The sequence below is a fragment of the Stegostoma tigrinum genome, chromosome 34 (genome assembly GCF_030684315.1).
Source record: "Stegostoma tigrinum isolate sSteTig4 chromosome 34, sSteTig4.hap1, whole genome shotgun sequence".
Taxonomy (NCBI): Eukaryota; Metazoa; Chordata; class Chondrichthyes; order Orectolobiformes; family Stegostomatidae; genus Stegostoma; species Stegostoma tigrinum.
In genome coordinates, this window is record NC_081387.1 from 21,756,581 (window position 1) to 21,776,418 (window position 19,838).

Consider the following 19,838-nt stretch of genomic DNA (forward strand, 5'->3'; position numbering starts at 1 on the left):
GAATATGAGGTGTTGGGGGCCAGGGAATTGGAAGTCCTGGAGGAGGTGGAGGGCGTGGGTGGTGTCACGGACATAGGTGGGGAGTTCCTGGACCAAAGGGGAGAAAATGGAGTCCAGATAGGTGGAGATGAGTTCGGTGGGGCAGGAGCAGGCTGAGACGATGGGTCGACCAGGGCAGGCAGGTTTGTGGATTTTGGGAAGGAGATAGAAACGGGCCGTGCGGGGTTGGGGAACAATGAGGTTGGAGGCTGTGGGTGGGAGGTCCCCTGAGGTGATGAGGTCATGAATGGTGTTGGAGATGATGGTTTGGTGCTCGGGTGTGGGGTCATGATCGAGGAGGCGGTAGGAGGTGGTGTCGGAGAGTTGGCGTCTGGCCTCGGTGATGTAGAGGTCAGTACGCCATACTACCACTGCGCCACCCTTGTCTGCGGGTTTGATGGTGAGGTTGGGGTTGGAGCGGAGGGCTGCCCGTTCTGCGGGGGAGAGGTTGGAGTGGGTGAGAGGGGTGGAGAGGTTGAGGCGGTTAATGTCTCGACGGCAGTTGGAGATGAAGAGGTCGAGGGAGGGTAGGAGGCCTGGGGGTGGTGTCCAGGAGGAGGACTTGTGTTGGAAGCGGGTGAAGGGGTCAGTGGAAGGAGGGTTGGGTTCCCGGTTGAAGAAGTAGGCATGCAGGCGAAGACGGCGGAAAAACTGCTCTATGTCCGACCGTGACTGGTATTCGTTGATGTGTGGTTGTAGGGGGACAAAGGTGAGCCCCTTGCTCAGGACTGACCGTTCGTCCTCAGTCAGTGGGAGGTCTGGGGGGATGGTGAAGATTCGGCAGGGCTCAGGGTGGCTGTCTCCTCTGGGGTTGCAGGCTGTGGAGATTGTGGGCGGAGCGATGATGTCGTCGGCCGTGGGCGGGGTTCCGTCGGCGTCGGCCGTGGGCGGGGTTCCGTCGGCGTCGGCCGTGGGCGGGGTTCCGTCGGCGTCGGCCGTGGGCGGGGTTCCGTCGGCGTCGGCCGTGGGCGGGGTTCCGTCGGCGTCGACCGTGGGCGGGGTGCCGTCGGCGGTGGGAGGATCGGGGTGGGCGGCAGCAGCTGCGGTGAGGGTGGTGTGTGGGCTGTAGTACCTGGATGTGGAGGTGGTGACTGCAGCAGCGGTTCCGGAAGTTCTGTGGCCGGCGGAGGCCGATGTGACGTCATCGGTGGGGTCTCCGGCCGTGTCCTCATGGTCAATGGCGGCGGGTGCATGGTGGGGGAGGGGCAGGGACAGAGTCGGGATTTGGGAGGCGCAGGAATCCTCTTGTGGGTGGCAGGGGCCAGTGAGTTGGTTGTACTTACGATTTTTGGTGTCCAGTAAAGCTGAGTGGAACTGGGTGTTCAGTCTGTGGATCCTGCGGAGGATAAAAAACAGCAGGGGTCCTTTGCAGGTCTGGGAGAGGGAGGCTCTGAGCTGGGGCAGGCTGGATTGCAGTGCCTGGAGGTGCCGGCGCATGGCTGCGAGTGTCTGTTTCAGGACTCGCAGGGAGAACCGCTTCTGAAGGGTCTGAATATTCTGGGTGTAGAGGTGGTCACGGTTGGGGCCAAATTGGGAAGGCTGAAATGTGGACTGTAGTCCCTTGGGGATGATCTGGTTCCGTAGGCAGGTGCTGAGAAAGGTGATGTGGCTGTGGTACCTGGTTTGCTTCAGGACATGGTCGAGCAGTTTCAAGGCCGAAGAGATTACAAGAGAGTTGCAATGGGAGAGAGATTCCCTGAGGTTGGTCCGCTTGGCCTGCTGTGTTCATCCAGCCTCACATTTTATTATCTTGGAATCTCCAGCATCTGCAGTTCCCATTATCTCTTATACCAAACAACTTGTTCACTACCCTATCGCCCTGCAACTTCACTTTCAAGGAACTGTGAACCTACAGTCCAGGTGCTGCTTTAAGGGGCTGTAATCTCTCCCTACTTCATCTTTTGGCAATAATGTATTTGCAGAATCCCTTTGGATTTTACTTAGCCATATTTTCCAAAGCTATCTCATGTGCCCTTTTCACCCTCCAGATTTCCTCCTTAAGTATTCTCCTAGTGCCCTTGTACTCTTCTAGGGAATCATTTGATCTCTGCTGTCTATACCTGACATATGCTCTCTTCTTATTCTAAACCAAAACCTCAATTTCTTTAGTTATCCAGCATTCCCTACACGTACCAGCCTTTTCCCTTCACCCTAACGGGGCACACTGTCTCTGGTCTCTCACTATCTCTGTTTTTTTTTTGGAGGCTTCCCATTTTCCAGCCATCCCTTTACCTGTGAACATCGCCCCCAATAAACTTTTGAAAGTTCTTGCCTAATACAGTCAAAATTGGTCATCCTCCAATTTAGAAATTTAACTTTTAGATCCAGTCTATCATTTTCCGTCATTAATTTTAAAAGTGATAGAAATATGATCAGTGGCCCCAAAGTGATCCCCAACTGACACGTCAGTCACCTGCCCCACCTTATTATCCAAGGGTAGGTCAAGTGTTGCACCTCTCTGGCACGTACATTCATATACTGAATCAGAAAATTTTCTTGTATAGGCTTAACAAATTAGTCTCCATCCAAACCCTTAACACTATGGTAGTCTCAGCCTATGTTTGGAAAGTTAAAATCCCCAACCATAACCATCCTATTATTCTTTCAGACAGTTGAAATCTCCTTACAAATTTGTTTCTCAATTTCCCACTGATTATTCTGGGGCCTTGCGTCCAATCCCAGTAAGGTGATTATTCCTTTCTTATTTCTCGGTACCACCCAAACAACCTCCCAGGAATATCCTCGCTAAGTACAGCTGTAATAACTTACCAAATCAGAAATGCCACTTCCCTTCCCCTCTCTCTCTCCTGTTTTGATCCTTCCTATGGCGTCTATCCCTGGAAAATAAAAACAGTTTAAGTCATCAGTCCTCATTCTATACTTTGTTCCTGCTTGTCCTGTCTGTTTGACTTACTCCTTTTCCAGTCTCAGACTGGTCTCTTTCCTAACTACTTCCCTGCGATTTCCACCCACCCCTCCCCTGACCCACACGCCTTGCTGATTTAAATCCTCCCAAGCAAGTCTAACAAATCTCCCTGCCAGTCTATTAGTCACCTTCCAATTTGGGTGCAATCCATCCTTGTATGTTGTTTTAGATCCTAACAAAGTTGTTTGTATTTCAGGGCCTGCACAGCCAGGCTTTGGAGATATGCAGAGAATGTTCAGATGGAAAGGGCTTCAGTGCCTGCTCTTGATTTTCCTCTGGAATCGCTGGACATTGGCAGGTGAGAGACCTCACGGTTGAACTACCCCAACACCTCGCTTCGTGTCGATCTGTGCTGGAGGGTCATGATTGGGGAATCGAGTTAGAAGTTTCAGTGTGTCTTTGATAATAATGTAAGCACGGCCACAGAATCTGGCAACAGCTGCCCGGCAGAGAGCCAGCACTGTGTCAGTGGGCTGAACGACCTCCTTTTGTGCCTTGAGGATTCTGTGTAACTTCCTGACCAACGATCGCATTTGATCCCATGATCAACTTGTGGAGGTGTTGCGGCTTACTTCAGTGGGCATCAGTGAAAGTTAAAACCATTGCGTTCTCTTCTATCTGTTCCTTTGTTGTAACATTTAGCCCAAGCTTTCCCTCACCCTGGCTCTTTCTGCAAAACCTTGCACATACTTTGCTTTGCATCAGCGTAACTTTTAAAATCCCCTCTTTATCCGATTCCCTTTTGACTCTTAGCAAGTCTGCTTCCACAGCAAGAGCTCTTTCAGTCTTATGGTAAATTGTTGATGTTGCTGATGAGGCTGGCCTTTGTTATATCTTTAACGTATTAAACCCCAAAGTGCTTTGTAGAAGTATTGTAAATTGCAGAACGGCACCAAGCTACATAGGGACATTAGGTCAGATGACCAAAAACGTGATTATAGAGGTCAGTACAGAAGTGCGTTTTAACAGCGGAAAGCAAGGTAGCCCAAGCAGGGATGATGTTTTATTTTAAAATTCCACAGCTTAGGGCTGAGGTAACAGTGGCACTAATGGTGGAACAATTCTCATTGGGAGTGCACAAGAAGTCAGAATGAGATGAATGCAGTGATCTTTGGAGGGTTGTAGAAGATGTGGAGGAATTGGAAAGCACAAATTAGTTTTTTGAGATCTAGGCGTTACTTTACCTAGAGTTACTCAACGTAGGTCATTGAACACAGTGGGGTGATGGGAGCAGAACGTGGTGTGAGGGTCAGATGCAGGCACCAGAGCTTTAGATAGCCACAAATTTATGGAAGAGACAAGTGTGTCAAAGAACTCGGGTTGAAAAGTTAATGGAGGAGGGTTTCAGTAGTGGACAAGCTGATTTGAGGGTGAAATTGAGCAGTGTTATGGAAGTAGGAATTGCTGATCTTGTCAAAGGTGTTAATATGGTGCCAGAAGTTCAAGTCTGAGGTTCAGTTTGACACACAGTTCAGAAGTAGGCTGTCTTAAACCTCTGAATGTTGTTAAGGAGAGGACTGAAGTCAGTAACAGTGCATTCCAGGTCACAACAACCCACATGTCTTTTTGTTTAAAGGAAATACTTTCGAGGTTTAAATTCAGAGAGGTTGAAATCTCTCAAACACATAAAGGGATAGACAATCTTAATATAGGAAAGGTGTTTGCCCTAGTTGGGAAGTCTAGAACCAGGTGGCACTGTTTTATAAATAAAGTAAATTTATGCTTTTGGGATGGAAGTGAGGAGAGTATTGCTTTTAACTTGAAGGGTGGTGAATCTCTGGAATCCTCTACCACTAAGGGCTGTGGGAGCCCAGTCTTTGAATATGTTTAAGATTGAGATTGACAGATTGCTGTTTACTGATAGTGTAAAGAGTGGAGAATGAAATGTTAGATCAGCTATTGTGTTAAATGGTGGAGCAGATGCTATGGTTTCATGGCCTGCTCCTGTTCCTAAATTGTTTCTGGGTTATTTTGTCAGTTCTCTTCAACCTGAAGCTGTTGTGAGTTGGAGTCTCGCTCTGCCAGTGGATACGGTTTCTCCTTATTGACTTTCTCAAAGCATTTGATATCTCCATTGTATCTCCCCTTTTTGCCTTCTTGACTGTACATGTCTAGATCTTAGCTGCTCCAGTGTTTCTGCTCAAATGAAGACCGTCATTTCTTACTATTGTGGTAAACTTTCCTTGAATGTCACATGCGTTGGTTAATGAATTGATATTATATACTTTATTTCTTGAAAATGCCTTGACTGTGCCCCCATGAAATTCCAGAAGAAGTTCCTCCACTGATTGTTTTTCGTCCTTTCTCTCCACATTCACTGAAGCATCCTTTCTTTCCTAGACAATTTCCAAATCTCCTGCACCCAATACCCAGTTGTGGTCGAGGTTGGCGCTACAGCAGTGTTGGAATGTCAGCTGATCCCCAGATTGTCCCTCAAAGGTTTGGAGATCCGCTGGAGCAAGGACAATGCACTGGTACATCTCTACAGATTTGGACAGGATGAGAACGCGGGGCAGGATGCTCGTTACAAGGATAGGACCCAGCTGTTTGCCAGTGAATTTCAGAATGGCAATGTCTCCCTGAAACTCATGCAAGTCACGTTGCTGGACAATGGGAAGTACAAGTGTTTTGTGGAATTAGAAGCTCATGGGTTCAGAGATGCAGAGGTTATCCTGAATGTGGCGAGTAAGTACCTTTCGTGGCATTTGCTTCTAATCCAGCCTGTAAAATTCTAACAGGAATAGACAGGGTTAACACAGGAAGAATGTTCCCGATAACCAGGGAGTTCACAGCTTAAAGATAAGGGTAAGCTTTTTAACACTGAGATGAGGAGAAGTTTCCTCACCCAAACAATGCTGAACTAGTGGAATTCTCTATTACAGAAAGTGGTTGAGGCCAAAACATTGGGTGTTTTCAAGAAGGAATTAGATATAGTTCTTGGGGCTAAAGGGACCTAAGGGTATGGGAGGAGAAAAACATGAACAGAGGACTGAGTTGGATGATTAGCCATGATCATATTGAATGATGGAGCAGGCTCAAAGGGCTTACTCCTGTCCCTAATTTCTGAGTTTCTGTTGTTTCACAGGATCAGTGGTTGGGCAAGCCATCCCCAGGAGAAGGTGGTTGGTAAGCTGCCTTCCTGAACCAGGGAAGGCCTTTGGGTGTAGCAAAGCCCACATTGATGCTGGGGTGGGGGTCGGGGGTGGGGCTTCAGGAATTTGACCCAGTGACAGTCAAGAGGTGGTGATATATTCCCAAGCCAGGATGTTGTGCCTTGGCAGGGAGCTTGCAGGTGGTGGTGTTCCCATTCGCCTGCTGCCCCTGCCCTCCCAGGACATAGAGATCATGCTTGGGAAGGTGCTGTTGGAAGTGCCATACGTTACTGCAGTGTATCTTGGAGATGGTAAGCATTGCTACTCCTGTGCGTGAGTGGGAGAGGGAGTGATTTTCGAAGTTGTTTGATGGGGTGCCAATTGGCTGGGCTGCTTTGTCTTGGATGTTATTAACATTATAGGAGGCTTTCGCTCATCCGAGCAAATAGTGAGTATTCCATCACTTTCCCTTGATTTGTAGATGGTGGACAGACTCTGGAGAGTCAGGAGCTCTACACAGGTTCCACACAAATTGCCAGTTTTTGTACTTGGTGCCTCTGTTTATGAACATCAAGATCCCATGTACTTGGATGATTAACTCTCTCAAACAATATTCCCTCTACTTTTGCTGATGGCAGGAGGAGGCTGGTGTGGGGTGTAAGTGCCAGCATGGAGCTGTTGGATGAGTGTCCTGTGTCTGTCATAAAATCCCTACAGAGTGGCAGCAGGCCATTCATCCCATCGAGTCCACACTGACCCTCCTGAAGGGAACCCCACCCAGATCCCTGCCAGTCTTTGTAACCCTGTATTTCCCATGGGTAATCTATCTAACCTGCACATTCCTGGATACCATGGGCCAATTTAGAATGGCCAATTCACCTAACCTGCACATCTTTGCAGGAGTTTTATTCTGTATTTCAATCCCTTGTTGTCCCTGTGCCAGGAGTGTTTGATGAGGACAGTGTCAAGAGAACCTTACTTTGAGCTTTAAAAAGAAAGGGGGAGTTTTCTCCACCATGATATTCACCCCATGCTGTCACTGTGTCCCGGGAGATTTGACAGTGACAGTGTTGCAGGGACATCTTTTCTATTTATGAGTTGAGATCACCACTCATAATGGTCATGCAAAAAATACAGACCCAGCCTGCTTAACTTCTCCTCACAAACCAATTCTGGGAATCAGCTTCATGCACCTTTCCTTGACCTACATCCAATGCAAGTATATTCACCTTCAAGCACGGAACCAAAATTGAACACAATAGACTGGTCTCACCAATACCCAGTGCCATGGTAACAAATCAGGGGGTGGGATTTGAACCCATGGACTTCAGACTCAAAGATGGAGGGTGATACCTGCGGAGTAGGGCTGGCTGCCTTTGTGATCCTCTCTCCTGTAACCCGGTTGTGTTTTTTAAAAGAACTGAGCCTAATTGCATTGGCAGGATTTGGAGAATGGCCTTTGATCAACTTGAACAAGTACACGGGGAATGGAATCCAGCTCCAGTGTGAATCTGAGAACTGGTTTCCTCCACCGACGGTGCAATGGAGCAACGAGAAAGGTGTCATCCAGACTCAGCAGGGTCAGCCGGTACCAAAGGAGCTGCGCTCAGTCAACGTGAAGAGCTACATTGATGTGACTAGTGATTCCGGGAACACCTTTAACTGTTTGCTAAAAAGCGAGATGCTGAACAAGACAGTCAGTGCAGAGTTCTATGTCCCAGGTTAGTGAGCTTTGTGTCTCTATGTGCCTGTGTGTATACCCATTTACCGTTGTTGGTGTCACCTCTAGCCAATATCCGATTGTGACGTGCTGATCTAAAGAACATTTGCCATCCTTTAACTCAAAAGAATGGGATGATGCAACTGTCATTTATCTCAGTCCCTAGCTGTTGTGAACATTGATTTAATTTATTATTGTCACATGGTACCGAGGTACAGTGAAAAGTATTGTTTTGCGCTAACCAGACAAATCGTACCTCGTGTAAGTATATCAGGGTATTGGGACAGAATGCAGAATATAGTGTTACAGCTACGAAGAAGGTGCATAGAAAGATCAGCTCTAATGTGAAAGAATTGTTTATAAGTCTAACTATAATGGGGGAGAAGCTGTTCTTGAATCTGTTAATATGCATTTTCAGACATTGTATGATCTGCCCAATGGAAGAGAGTATAACGGGGTAGGAGAGGTCTTTGATGTTGCCCGCTTTTCTGTGACAGCAGGCAGTGTAGACGGAGTCAGTGGAAGGAATGCTGGTTTTCATGACAGACAGGGCTGCGTTCCCAGCTCTCCTTAACTTCAAGTTCTTCAATTCCTCCATGTCCTTTCCTGCTGCTACAACCCAGCCACCATGTTTGCAATGCTTAGTGACTACATTCTTCTCCAGTGACTTGTCGCCTGGGTTGTGATCAACTTGATGGGCCCCATCAATGGCCACATCAACAGCCCCTTGCCCTACTGAGACCTTCCTCCAGCCTGCATGACCTCTGCGTGCTGTGAACCTTTCTACCTTTTCTAACCCTCTGCTCTACTTTAATTCTGTCCCCTTGTGCTACCTTCGCTTTTCATCACACTCCCATCTCTGATGTGTCTTCAGTTGCTTGTGGTCCAGACCCCCTCTAAATATTGCTAGCCCTCTGCCCCACATTCCTTTTTCTTAACTTAAGATGTTTCTCAAAACCTTAGTGTCTGAGCAAGCTTTTGGACGTCAGCTGTATTATCTCCTTACATTACTGGGTGGCTGTTCTGCTCTGAAGCATGCTGGGCTGATTTACTATATAACAGGTACTATACAAATGCAGAAACTCACTGTGGGTCCACAGCCAACACTGAGGGCCATTCGTTGCTCCGATAAGCCCGTTTACTCGAAGGGTGATGGATTTGGAGGGTAAGATGAAAAACAAGTTCAGGGCTGGAGTGCCTGACTTTGATTTATTATTTTAGCAATAATTTCATTCTGCATTTTTTATTCTCCAGATGAATTCCACCCCAAGACATCCGTTTGGCTTTATATCTTCCTCTTGATTTTCTTTGGCATCCTTGGTCTCATCATTGGCCTCTTTCTGTTCTTCAGGAAACAAAAGAGACACATCCGAGGTATGAACTTTTTATCGCGCCATGGGTACACGATTGGCAACTGTTTTTTGATTCAAACACAGTTAGGTTGTGTGATGATGTCCCAGAACCACAGGTTGCACCCGCCCTCCAACCCAAATCCCACAGTGAATGGTAAGGGCAGCACGTCCTTAGGAATGTCACCACCTGCCAGACCCCCTCCAAGCCGCTCACCGACCTGACTTGGAAATGTGTCGCCATTCATTCAGTGTTGCTGGGTCAAAATCTGGGACCTCCCTCTTTAACAGCACTGTGGATGTCCCCAGACCCCAAGGACTGCGGTTGTTCAACAAGACAGCACGCCATCACCTTTTTCCAGAGCAGATAATCAACTGTCTCCCTTTTACTTCCTCTACCCCGAATCAGCCTCCACGTCCTTGTGCAGCCTGAGGCTTGAGGGAGTGACTGGGGGAGTTCATCAGTGATACCTTGATGCTGAATATCTGTCAGGCCATTGATAATCCGCACTCACAAAAATTGATGACTCTCTCTCGCTCTTTTTTTTCCAGATCTAAAGAAGCGGCCAACAACAACTGGTGAGAGAAAAACAAAGACTTGTATTTTAGTATTGCTGTTCACAACTTTGGAGAGCCAGGCTGTGTCCCCCTCGAACCTCCCACCCCGCACCATGTGTGTCCTTTCTCCTGCCTCTGGGACTGAGCGGGGCAGTGGGTCAGACACTGCCCTTTTCCCATCCCCACCCACTCTGGGACTAGGTGAGACAATGGGTCACTGACTCCTCACCCCACCATCACCACCTGGGACTGAGTGGGAAACTGGTTTACGGGGCAGCAAGGGCCATTTGGCCCATTGTGCTTATGCTTGCTGGCCAAAGGAGCAGTTGACTTTTTGCCTTTCTCCTGCCTTCTCCTTGTGACCCTTGTACTCTGTTCACCTTCAGACAACTGTCTGAATTAAATCTGCCTTCTCTGTGCTATCAGCACAATCCAGACCTTGACCATTCCTGTGTGAAAACAGTTTTCCTCACGACTTTGACAAATTGCTTTAGGCCTGCTCCCTCTTAATCTTAACGCCTTTGTGACTGAGAATATTTGGAGCCTTTCCCTTAAGCTTATGCAGTTTTTGCAATGCTTTCACATCCTTCCTAAAGTGCGGTGTCCAGATCTAGGTCCTGGACTGTAGCTATGGCTGGCCTAGTGTCTTACAGCACCATCTCCTTGCTGTCGTACACTGTCTCAGTCAAATGCTGTGTTTTCAACCTGGGGTTATATCTCGATAGTCGGACTGAGATAGAGGGAGCTTCCCAGTGGGACTAACAAAAGTTAGGCCTGCAAAGGATGTTCAACAGGAGCCATTCCAGAAAATATTGTGTTTGTCAGAATTAAAGGCACTTGAATGAGGATCGGAAGGCTTTGTTTCCTGGTGAATTCCCTTCTTTTAGTGACTTGTGCTGTTTTTTGTATTTTAGATTATTCCTGGAAGAAGTCCAACAATGGTAAGTAAACATTCCCAAATATCCTGAAAGCATCACCGTGAATTTTCTGACCTTGTAATAAGTGAGGCAGATGATGAGAGAGAACAGACCAGTCCCAGGGGCATGAGGCTGAGCAGAGTGGGTGAATTTTAATGGAACTGTCCCAGCAGAAATCTCATTGTGACAGAATTATTATTTTTAAACCACCTTGCCAAATTAAATCAATTAAAACTCTAGCTGTTGTCTTTTTTGCCCTTTGTGTTGAAGATTGATAGAACTGCATAGAAGGATGAGGGTGAGGTCTCTGAAGAGGAGCCACTGGACCCAAAACATTAATTCTGCTTTCTCTCTAAAGTTGCCGCCAAGTTTCTTTCAGCAATTTATGCTTTTATTTTGACAATCCGCAGTGCATGGCTATATTTTTGGGTTAGGATTGTTGGGGGAAGAATTGTGTGAAACACAGCCCGTGGAATGCTGATCAAAATAGAGACGCGGCAGTGGTTCTGGGGCGGGCTTACCCAGTGACGCCCAGAGGGGTTAATGGGCCAAATGGATATGAACTGGTAACTGTGAAGAAGGTGTCACCTAGAAGTGCGATGGGGATTGGGATGGCTCTCTCCTCTCCTGTAGGGTCCTTCTCGCGAGATCCTCAGGCTTAAATCTTCAAGAAGTTCCTAACTCTCCTCAACACGTTTCAAAAGTACATAATTCAAATGATAGAAATGGTTTCTGCTGTTTTTTAAAAAGTTTTTTTCTTTTCTTTTCAGTGGAACTCAGACAAGTAATGGGTAAGAGCTCAGTTGATAGGATTATAAATAAATCTGGAAGGGAGGGTTTGTCATTCTCTGTTGTGATCAGTACAATCGATGGATATTTCCCCAATCCCCCTCAGTAGCGGTCAGGATAGAGCCTGTTCAACTATCTGAATGTACGGTCAAGCTTGTTTCAGCAGAGAGCACTATCTGGTATCTGCAATATCCACTCCCTCAACTTTCCGTCCCTATGATCTCTGCTTCTGACTTTAGCATAGGATCTTGTTCCTATGCCTGGGACCACAGCAGCACCTCAGTGTGGAATGTCAGCTGTGACTCGAGTGTAGCACTCCGAGTCCAAAAGGTTCCATTCCAGCCCTAACATAAAGGGTAAAAATATAAGTTAACTCTCCTGGTGCAGTACCAAGGTGGTTCTGCACTGCCACGGGCACACCTTTCTCTTGAGATGTTGAACTGAGGTCTGTCGGTGGATGTAAAAGATCACAAGACATCACGCTCTTTGGGAGATGAGCTGGAAGGTTTTCCCTGTGTCCTGCAAAATATTGATTCACACCGATTACTGTGACGTAAACCTGTTTCCTGCAGCAATGCCTGCACCTCAAAAGCTACATCATTGGCTGTGAACAACCTGATGTCAACGTATTTTGAGTTCCCACATGCTCGCTGTGCCTTTGCGCCTTGTGGACAATGCCAGCTGACCTACTCTGAATTACCATCACATGATCATTGTGTGCCCTGTCCTGCTGCACCATTAAGTTGGTGATGCTGCAATAAATGGGCAATAAATGGATCTTACAGGAAGAAAGGTTTTTGCCCTGCAGTTGTCTGTTTGAGCGTGTTCAGTCAGCGCACTCTATAAAGCGCGGTGTAGTACAGATATCTGTGACTCCGACACCATGAGTAATTTTGTTGCTTCTTCCTTCCTGTGCAGATAGTCTCTGGGAACAACTAGGTAAGAGGCTACCAGTGAGGTGATGTGTTTCGGGTGATAATTTGAAACAAGATCCTGTATTCCCTCTCAGGGATGTATGATATCCTGTGGCCGCTATGCTAAAGAAGAGCAAGGTGGTTCGGCCTGGTGTGGGCAAAGCTTATCCCTCAATCACCATTGATTTTAAAACTGATTCGTTTATCACTGACTTCAATCTGGAGACACAAGTAATAGTCTGGGAACCCAAGAGCAAATCCTGCCACGGCAAATAGTTGAATTTGAATTCAATAAAAATCTAGAAATAGTGGTAACTATGAAACTATTATCAATTGTTGGGAAAAGACCCATCTGGTTCACTGATGCCTTTTCGGGAAGGAAACTGCCACCCTTATCCAATCTGGCCTACATGTGACTTCAGACCCACAGCATCATGGTTGACACTTTATATCTGCCCTGTGGGCCATTAGGGTATGGGCAATAAACGCTGGTTTGGACGGCAACGCTGTCATCCTGTGGGTGACACAGTGTCTCAGTGGTCAGCACTGCTGCCTCACAGGGCCTGGGTTTGACCCCACCCTTGGGCGACTGTCTGGCTGCACATTCTCCCCACATCTGCATGGGTTTCAACTGGATGCTCTGGTTTCCTCCTGCAGTCCAGAGGTGTGCAAGTTAGTTGGATTGGCCATTCTAACTTACCCGGAGTCTCCAAGGATGTGTCAGTTATGTGCGTTAGCCATGGGAAATGCAGGGTTACAGGAATAGAGGGATGGGTCTGGGTGTGATGCCTGACAGACAGTTGGTGTGTACTCATTGGACTGAATGGCCAGTTTCCACACTGTAGAGAGTCTATGGAAGACAGTTGGTCTGTAATGATAGCCTCCCACTAGCAAGGATATTTCTGTCTCCAGGGCCACCAAACATGCCTTTCAATTGAAATGGATGGAAGCTGAAGCAAATGGAGAGTTCAAGATAATAAAATGTGAGGCTGGATGAACACAGCAGGCCAAGCAGCATCTCAGGAGCACAAAAGCTCTCTCTGATGAAGGGTCTAGGCCCAAAACGTCAGCTTTTGTGCTCCTGAGATACTGCTTGGCCTGCTGTGTTCATCCAGCCTCACATTTTATTATCTTGGATTCTCCAGCATCTGCAGTTCCCATTATCGCAAATGGAGAGTTGATGTGTTTGGCAAGATCTGGACGAAAGGGAAACAGTTCCAGAATTTTAAAACAAATGACACGTTGACACAAATTACCAATGCCGGCCAAACATCTTCCTGGTCCATGCTGGTTTTTATGCACCACACAAACTGCTCACCTTGCAGTCTGCTGTGCCACCACCCACCCACCCACCCACCCCTATCAATGGACTAACACTTCCCTACCTCAACCATGCCATGTGTCAGTGATTCTTACCATGTGACTGCTTTCTGGGCAAAAGAACTTCTCCAGAATTCTTCACTTGAATAACTTATGACTTTTTTTTAATTCCCCCCCCTCCTTTCCATCCGTGTTCTGGACTTGTGTAGGAACAGGAGGCCATTCAGCCCTTCCAGCCTACCGTACCAGTTACTGAGATGACAACTGATCTGTAGCTCCACGTCCCCTGATACTTCCTGTCTGATTCGAGTTGCACTATCTCACTCTTTCCCACCTTTGGAAAACAACTTTCCCATGCCCTCTCAAAGGTTAACCTTAATTTGAAATTCCTCCATCAGCTCAGGTGTTTTCAGAGTTCCTATCATTTTTGATCTGCTCTGATAAGAGGTGAATGGACCAGCATCAATGGTTAAAGGATGTAACTTGGGAATAGAGATTTCCCACCATGTTTCTGTAACGGATTAAAGTCATTTCAGTTGTACAACCCTGTGGGTCCACAGTTATACAAACGATGTTTTCTCAGATTTTGTGCTGAATGGTAAAAACATATTCAATGTAAATCTGCTCAATTCTTAGTCAGTGAAGAGCTTTATACTGCTAACTAATGTTCTTTTCCTTTTTAGGTAAAATTCGCCCTCTCCCTCAACTAGGTAAGGCATGGAGTAACTTTTCATCGTTATTAAGATGTGCGCATCACTGGTTGGGCCAAAATTTATTCCCCATCACTAATTTCCCTTGAAGGTAGTGATGAGTTGTAGTCCTGTAGGACTTAGAGACGTCTAAGAGAGCTGATGGGTGGGGTGTTGGGACTTGCAGGATTTAGACCCAGTGATGCTGAAAGAATACTGATTATATTCCCAAGTTAGAATGGTGTGTGGCTTGGAGGGAAATGTACAGGGGGTGGTATCTCAGGCACCTGCTGCCCTCGTTCTCTGGACGGCAGTGGTGCCTGGTTTGGGAGGACCTATCAAAGATCGTGTTAGGGGTGAATCTCACCTCTGTTCACCGCCACTAAACTCAGAGCTCACAGAGTCCACAACTAACCTCTGTCTGATACCCTGCCTCATCCTTTAAATATTCAGTCAGCTCGCCAAGACGTCTAAGCAGGCTCTGTTTTAGACACCTTTCTGAAAACTGCACAAATGTACAATGAATTATTTGGAGGTGATTTAATCCCAGTCTCCTTGTCCTTTTCAGCAATTCAGAGAATGACTGATGCTGCAGGTAAGAACTGTGCCTCCTCAATAACTCCATGTTGAATGGTGTTTCAGGCAGGGTAGAAGTGAGGACTACAATGAGGGAGTGAAGTGGGGAGGAGTGAATTGTTTATGTGGTGGTGAAGAAGTCGTTTCATGTGTGCATGAGTGTGGAGGTGAAGGTGTCAGTCCAAATGAATTGTGTGTAATTTGTATCTTGTTTTTGGCCTCCTCCAGTGCTGAGAGATCCTATTCAGCCCATTGAATTTGTGTTTGCATTTTGGAAGAGCTATTCAGTTGTTCCTCCTCCCTGCTGTTTTCCCCAAAAGCTACACATTTCCCCTTTAAGTATTTATCCAGTTCCCTTGCTTGATTGTTGTCTAGGGAAAAAAAATCTGTATCCTGTTTTTTTTTAACCTATTTATTAGCAATCTGTGTCATCAGATTACCGACCCTCCTGCCACTGACAACTGAGAAAATGAGCATCTATTCAAACTCCTGAATGGATCGATCAAATCTCCTCCTCATAGAATTAATGAGAGGATGATGTGGCAGAGGTCTTGCTCCCCTGTTAAATTTAATATTTAGTCATTGTTACTCTCCCTAAGGACATATTGCATTCAATATCCACAAGTCCTCATTGTAAAAGTTTACTTATTCACAGAATTTGTTGGCACAGAAAGAGGCCACTCAGTGCAACTAGGTTTGAGCTGGCATTCGTGTTCCATGTGCTCCCCCCCCCCAAAAAAAAATAATAAAGTAAGGTGGTATGGGATTCAGGGGAATTTGGCTGTCTGGATACAAAACTGACTGTACAATAGAAGACAGAGGGTGGTAATAGATGATTCAGCCTGGAGCTCAGTGACCAGTGGTGTTCTGCAGGGATCTGTTCTGGGACCTCTGCTCTTTGTGATCTTTATATAATGAAGTGGAAGGGTGGGTTAGTAAGTTTGCTGATGATACAAGGGTTGGTGGAGTTGTGGACCGTGTGGAGGGCTATTGTAGGTTGCAACAGGATATTGACAGGATGAAGAGCTGGGCAAAGAAGTGGCAGAAGGAATTCAACCCAGAAAAGTGTGAAGTGATTCATTTTGGAAGGTCGAATTTGAATGCAGAATACAGGGTTAATTGAAGGATTCTTGGCAGTGTGGAGGGATCTTGGGGTCCACGTCCATAGATCCCTCAAAGTTGCTACCTAAGTTGATTGGGCTGTAAAGCAGGCTTATAGTGTGTTGGCTTTCATTGGCAGGAGAATTGAGTTTAAGAGCTGAGAGGTTATACTGTAGGTCTATAAAACCCTGATTAGATCACACTTGGAGTACTGTGCTTGGTTCTGGTTGCCGCATGAGAGGGTAGTTGTGGAAACTTTAGAGAGGCTGCAGAGGAGATTTACCAGGATGTGGCCTGGACTGGAGGGCAGGTCTTATGAGGAAAGGTTGAGGAAGCTATGGCTTTTTTCATTGGAGCGAAGAAGGATGAGATAGAAGTGTACAAGATGATGAGAGGCATAGATAGAGTTTTTTAGCCAGAGACATTTGCCCAGGGTGGAAATGACTATTATGAGGAGGCATAATTTTAAGGTGATTGGAGGAAGGTATGGGGAAATGTCAGATGTAGGTTCTTTACACAGAGAGTGGTGGACATGTGGAATGCGCTGCTGATCGTGGTAGTGGAGTCAGATACTGCAGAGACATTTAAGTGACTCTTGGATAGGCACATGGATGATAATAAAATGTAGGGTATGCAGGGTAATTTGATCTTAGTTGGATAATAATTTGACACAGCATCGTAGGCTGAAGGGCCTGTACTGTGCTGTGCTGTACTGTTCCTTATCTCTATGTTTTGTTCTAGAATGGGGAACCTGCTAAGGAGAGCAGTTTCACCTAAATTCACCATTGGTAACTGTCTTTTGTTTATAGACCCTGGTTCTCCTCCCCTCTCTGGATCACTAATGTTCTTACAGCAAAGGTAACTGCTGTCCTCATCTGGTCTCGTCTAAATGTAACTCCAGACTCACTGCTGTGGATGACTGTCAGGGTAAATTAGGGATGGCCTAGCCAGTGATACCCACAATGTGAATGAAATTTAAAAAAATTAGGAGCCGCAGCCTATCGAGTGGATTAACAAGGAAGTTAAGGATAGCAGGTTAGGACAGAAGCTGAATAAATGATAATAAGAGCAAAAAGTAGGAGAGAATGGGTGACTGTGCTAATAGCAACCCATGTCATAACAGGACCTGGTGAGGGGTTGGTGAAAAACATGGAAGGACGGAATCAGGCTCTCGAGTTATTGCCGTGTCCAAGAGACTGCAGGGTCCCCAAGCAGAAATTGAGAAGTGTTTCTTTAAGCTTCTGCTAAACCTATCTCTTGCTCTTCCAACCTTTTTTGTTTTGTAGACTGCATTGAACTGGACTGTGACACTGCGAATCCAAACCTCCTGATATCCTCCGATCTGACCACCATGAGCTGCACTGCAGAAGGGAAGTTTCTTGCTGACAGCAGTGCGAGATTCGAGCACAGATTGGTCACGTTGGGAAAGACTGGATTCACCAGTGGCAGGCACTATTGGCTGGTGGAAGTGGACATGCACTCCGTCTGGGACCTGGGAGTAGCCAGGGAGTCGGTAAGCAGGGAAGGAAATCTACCTTTGATCCCTGAAAATGGATACTGGACTATTCGGCACGATGGGAAGAAATACTGGGCCAACCTCACCAGCCCTTTGGAAATCATGTGCAAGGAAAAACTCCAGAGAATTGGAATATATGTCAACTACAATGCTGGACAGGTCCTGTTCTGTGATGGCGCTACCTACTCACACCTCCACAGTTTCACTTCCAGCTTTGAGGGGATGATCTACCCCTTCTTCAGTCTCTCGGGGTCTGGCAAATGTTCCATTTTGCCATCAATCACCCCACTTTCCAATTGGAATCACTGACTGGGTCAAGTATCTTCCAATTGAGCCATTGGTTAGCGTGTCGTGGAGTGGTGATGCCACCCTGCTAAAGTCACATGACACAAATGGATGCCACCTTGCTCCCAGAGATTTTCCTATGGAATTGGGAGACCGTGGTTCTCTCTTGTATTTGCCATTAATGTTTACTGGGGTGGTTGGGTTGGGGGAGAAATGGGCAGACTGCATTGGGAGAAAAGAAGCCAAAATGGTTTGCGCACTCTAACACTGGGATGTGCATTTCCCACTTTATCCCTGATTTACTCCTCCTTTCCTGGATTGGCCACAAGTTTGGAGAAATTCTGCACACCTCAGCTTTACCAATCATTAACAAATATATTTTATTCACTGTCTTGGCTCTGATACCTTCACAACTCTGCTCACATACACAAACATTACTTTCCTCCCAACCACGTGAAACTTGGCAACCACACTATCACAAATTAGATTTTAATCCATTTTTCCTATGACTTTAGCTGGCCCTTATTTAGTAAATATTTAGCCTGTAACGAACATAATCTCTCACTCGCTCTCTCTGTGCTAGGAATATAGATCTTTGGAACATGTTGAGACCTTCAAACCTGTTTGATAGGACTATCTGTGATCTGGAGTCTCTCCCAGCTCTACTTCCTCTGTCTATCCCATAACCCTTAAATCTCTTGTCTATCAAACCTATCTAACTTGGTCGTTGAATAAATTAAAATACCCAGCCCTACTGGCTCCTGGGAGCCCTATACTCTAATAGCACTCAGACCAAAATAATCCTCTCATTCCTGACTTGGAAAGGAATGCCTCTTATCCTTTAAACTTTGTTCCTTATTGTTGTCTCTTCCGCTTACTGTCAGCAAGTGCTATCACACTACTGCAGCAAAGAACCATCAATTACCTATACAGCCAATGTTTGATAATGCAAAAATCTGGATGTTTACAAGTCTTTCTCTGCTCTAAAGGCTACACTATTACATTCTATAAGATCATAAGACATAGGAGCAGAAATTAAGCTGTTCAGCCCATTGAGTTTGCTGTGCCATTCAATCATGGCTGTTAAGTTTCTCAACCCCATTCTCCCACTTTCTCCTCATAACCCTTAATCCCCAAAACAATCAAGAACTTGTCTATCTCGTCTTAAATATACTCAGTGACTTGGCCTCCACAGTCTTCTGTGGCAGTGAATTACGTGGATTCACTACTCTCTGGCTGAAGAAGTTTCTCCTCCTCTCCAATCTAAAAGGGCTTCCCTTTACTCTACGGCTGTGGCCTTGGGTCCTAGTCCATCCTGCTAATGGAAACATCTTCAGAACATCCATTCTGTCCAGGCTATTCGGTATTCTGTAAGTTCCAGTTCGATGCCCCCTTTTCCTTCTCGACTCGATCAAGTATAGACCCAGAGTCCTCAAATGTTCCTCATAGATTAAGCACTTCATTCCTGGGACCATTTGGTGGAACATTCCCAGAGCAGTCCAGCATTGAACTAATAATGTTTGGATTAAAAAGGACTAAATGTGATTTGCTATGTGGTATCCATATCACAATGATTGTACAAATTAAATGTTAGTTATTAAAGATCCAATAATTACATGTAAGCTCTGGGTTCCTAATTTGTGCTTGAGAAGTGGGTGTCATGAGCAATTTCTGGTTGAAATGGTTCTGATTGGTGAGTAATGAAGTATTTTGCCAGTACATGTCACAGTTGGTGGTTCTAGGGTGGAAAGTATCATCACAGCAACAGAAGCAGTAATGTGAAGACAATATTGTGCCTATTTCAACTCTTGACTGAAATTTGAACCTTCCTCATGTTTTTCTTAGCTGTTAACCTGCTCTGACATCCTGTACATCATAGAGTCCTGCATTATGAAAGAAAGTTTATCTATTTTTAACGTGGCAATGTATGACTTCTTAGACCTAAGTAATCAATGATTCTGATAACTTAATGACTGTGAAATATCGGTATTTGGTGGATGTGGTTCCTAATCCTGAAGTAGATTTCTAAGCATTTTGCTTGATTTGG

The 19,838-nt window shown here is 45.9% G+C and overlaps 1 protein-coding gene across 1 annotated transcript in view; it reads left to right on the plus strand.

Moving 5' to 3' along the window:
* Window positions 1-3,166: 3,166 nt before the first annotated feature.
* Window positions 3,167-19,838, plus strand: part of LOC125446324 (uncharacterized) — a 49,399-nt gene continuing 32,727 nt past the window's right edge. The window contains exons 1-12 of the mRNA XM_048519802.2: window positions 3,167-3,263; window positions 5,306-5,650; window positions 7,500-7,778; window positions 9,032-9,151; window positions 9,679-9,705; window positions 10,599-10,625; window positions 11,372-11,392; window positions 12,309-12,329; window positions 14,308-14,334; window positions 14,882-14,908; window positions 17,277-17,794; window positions 19,637-19,716. Of these exons, the coding sequence (XP_048375759.2) occupies window positions 3,188-3,263; window positions 5,306-5,650; window positions 7,500-7,778; window positions 9,032-9,151; window positions 9,679-9,705; window positions 10,599-10,625; window positions 11,372-11,392; window positions 12,309-12,329; window positions 14,308-14,334; window positions 14,882-14,908; window positions 17,277-17,794; window positions 19,637-19,716 (1,568 nt within the window). The 5' untranslated portion in view covers window positions 3,167-3,187. The remainder of the gene's footprint in view (window positions 3,264-5,305; window positions 5,651-7,499; window positions 7,779-9,031; window positions 9,152-9,678; window positions 9,706-10,598; window positions 10,626-11,371; window positions 11,393-12,308; window positions 12,330-14,307; window positions 14,335-14,881; window positions 14,909-17,276; window positions 17,795-19,636; window positions 19,717-19,838) is intronic.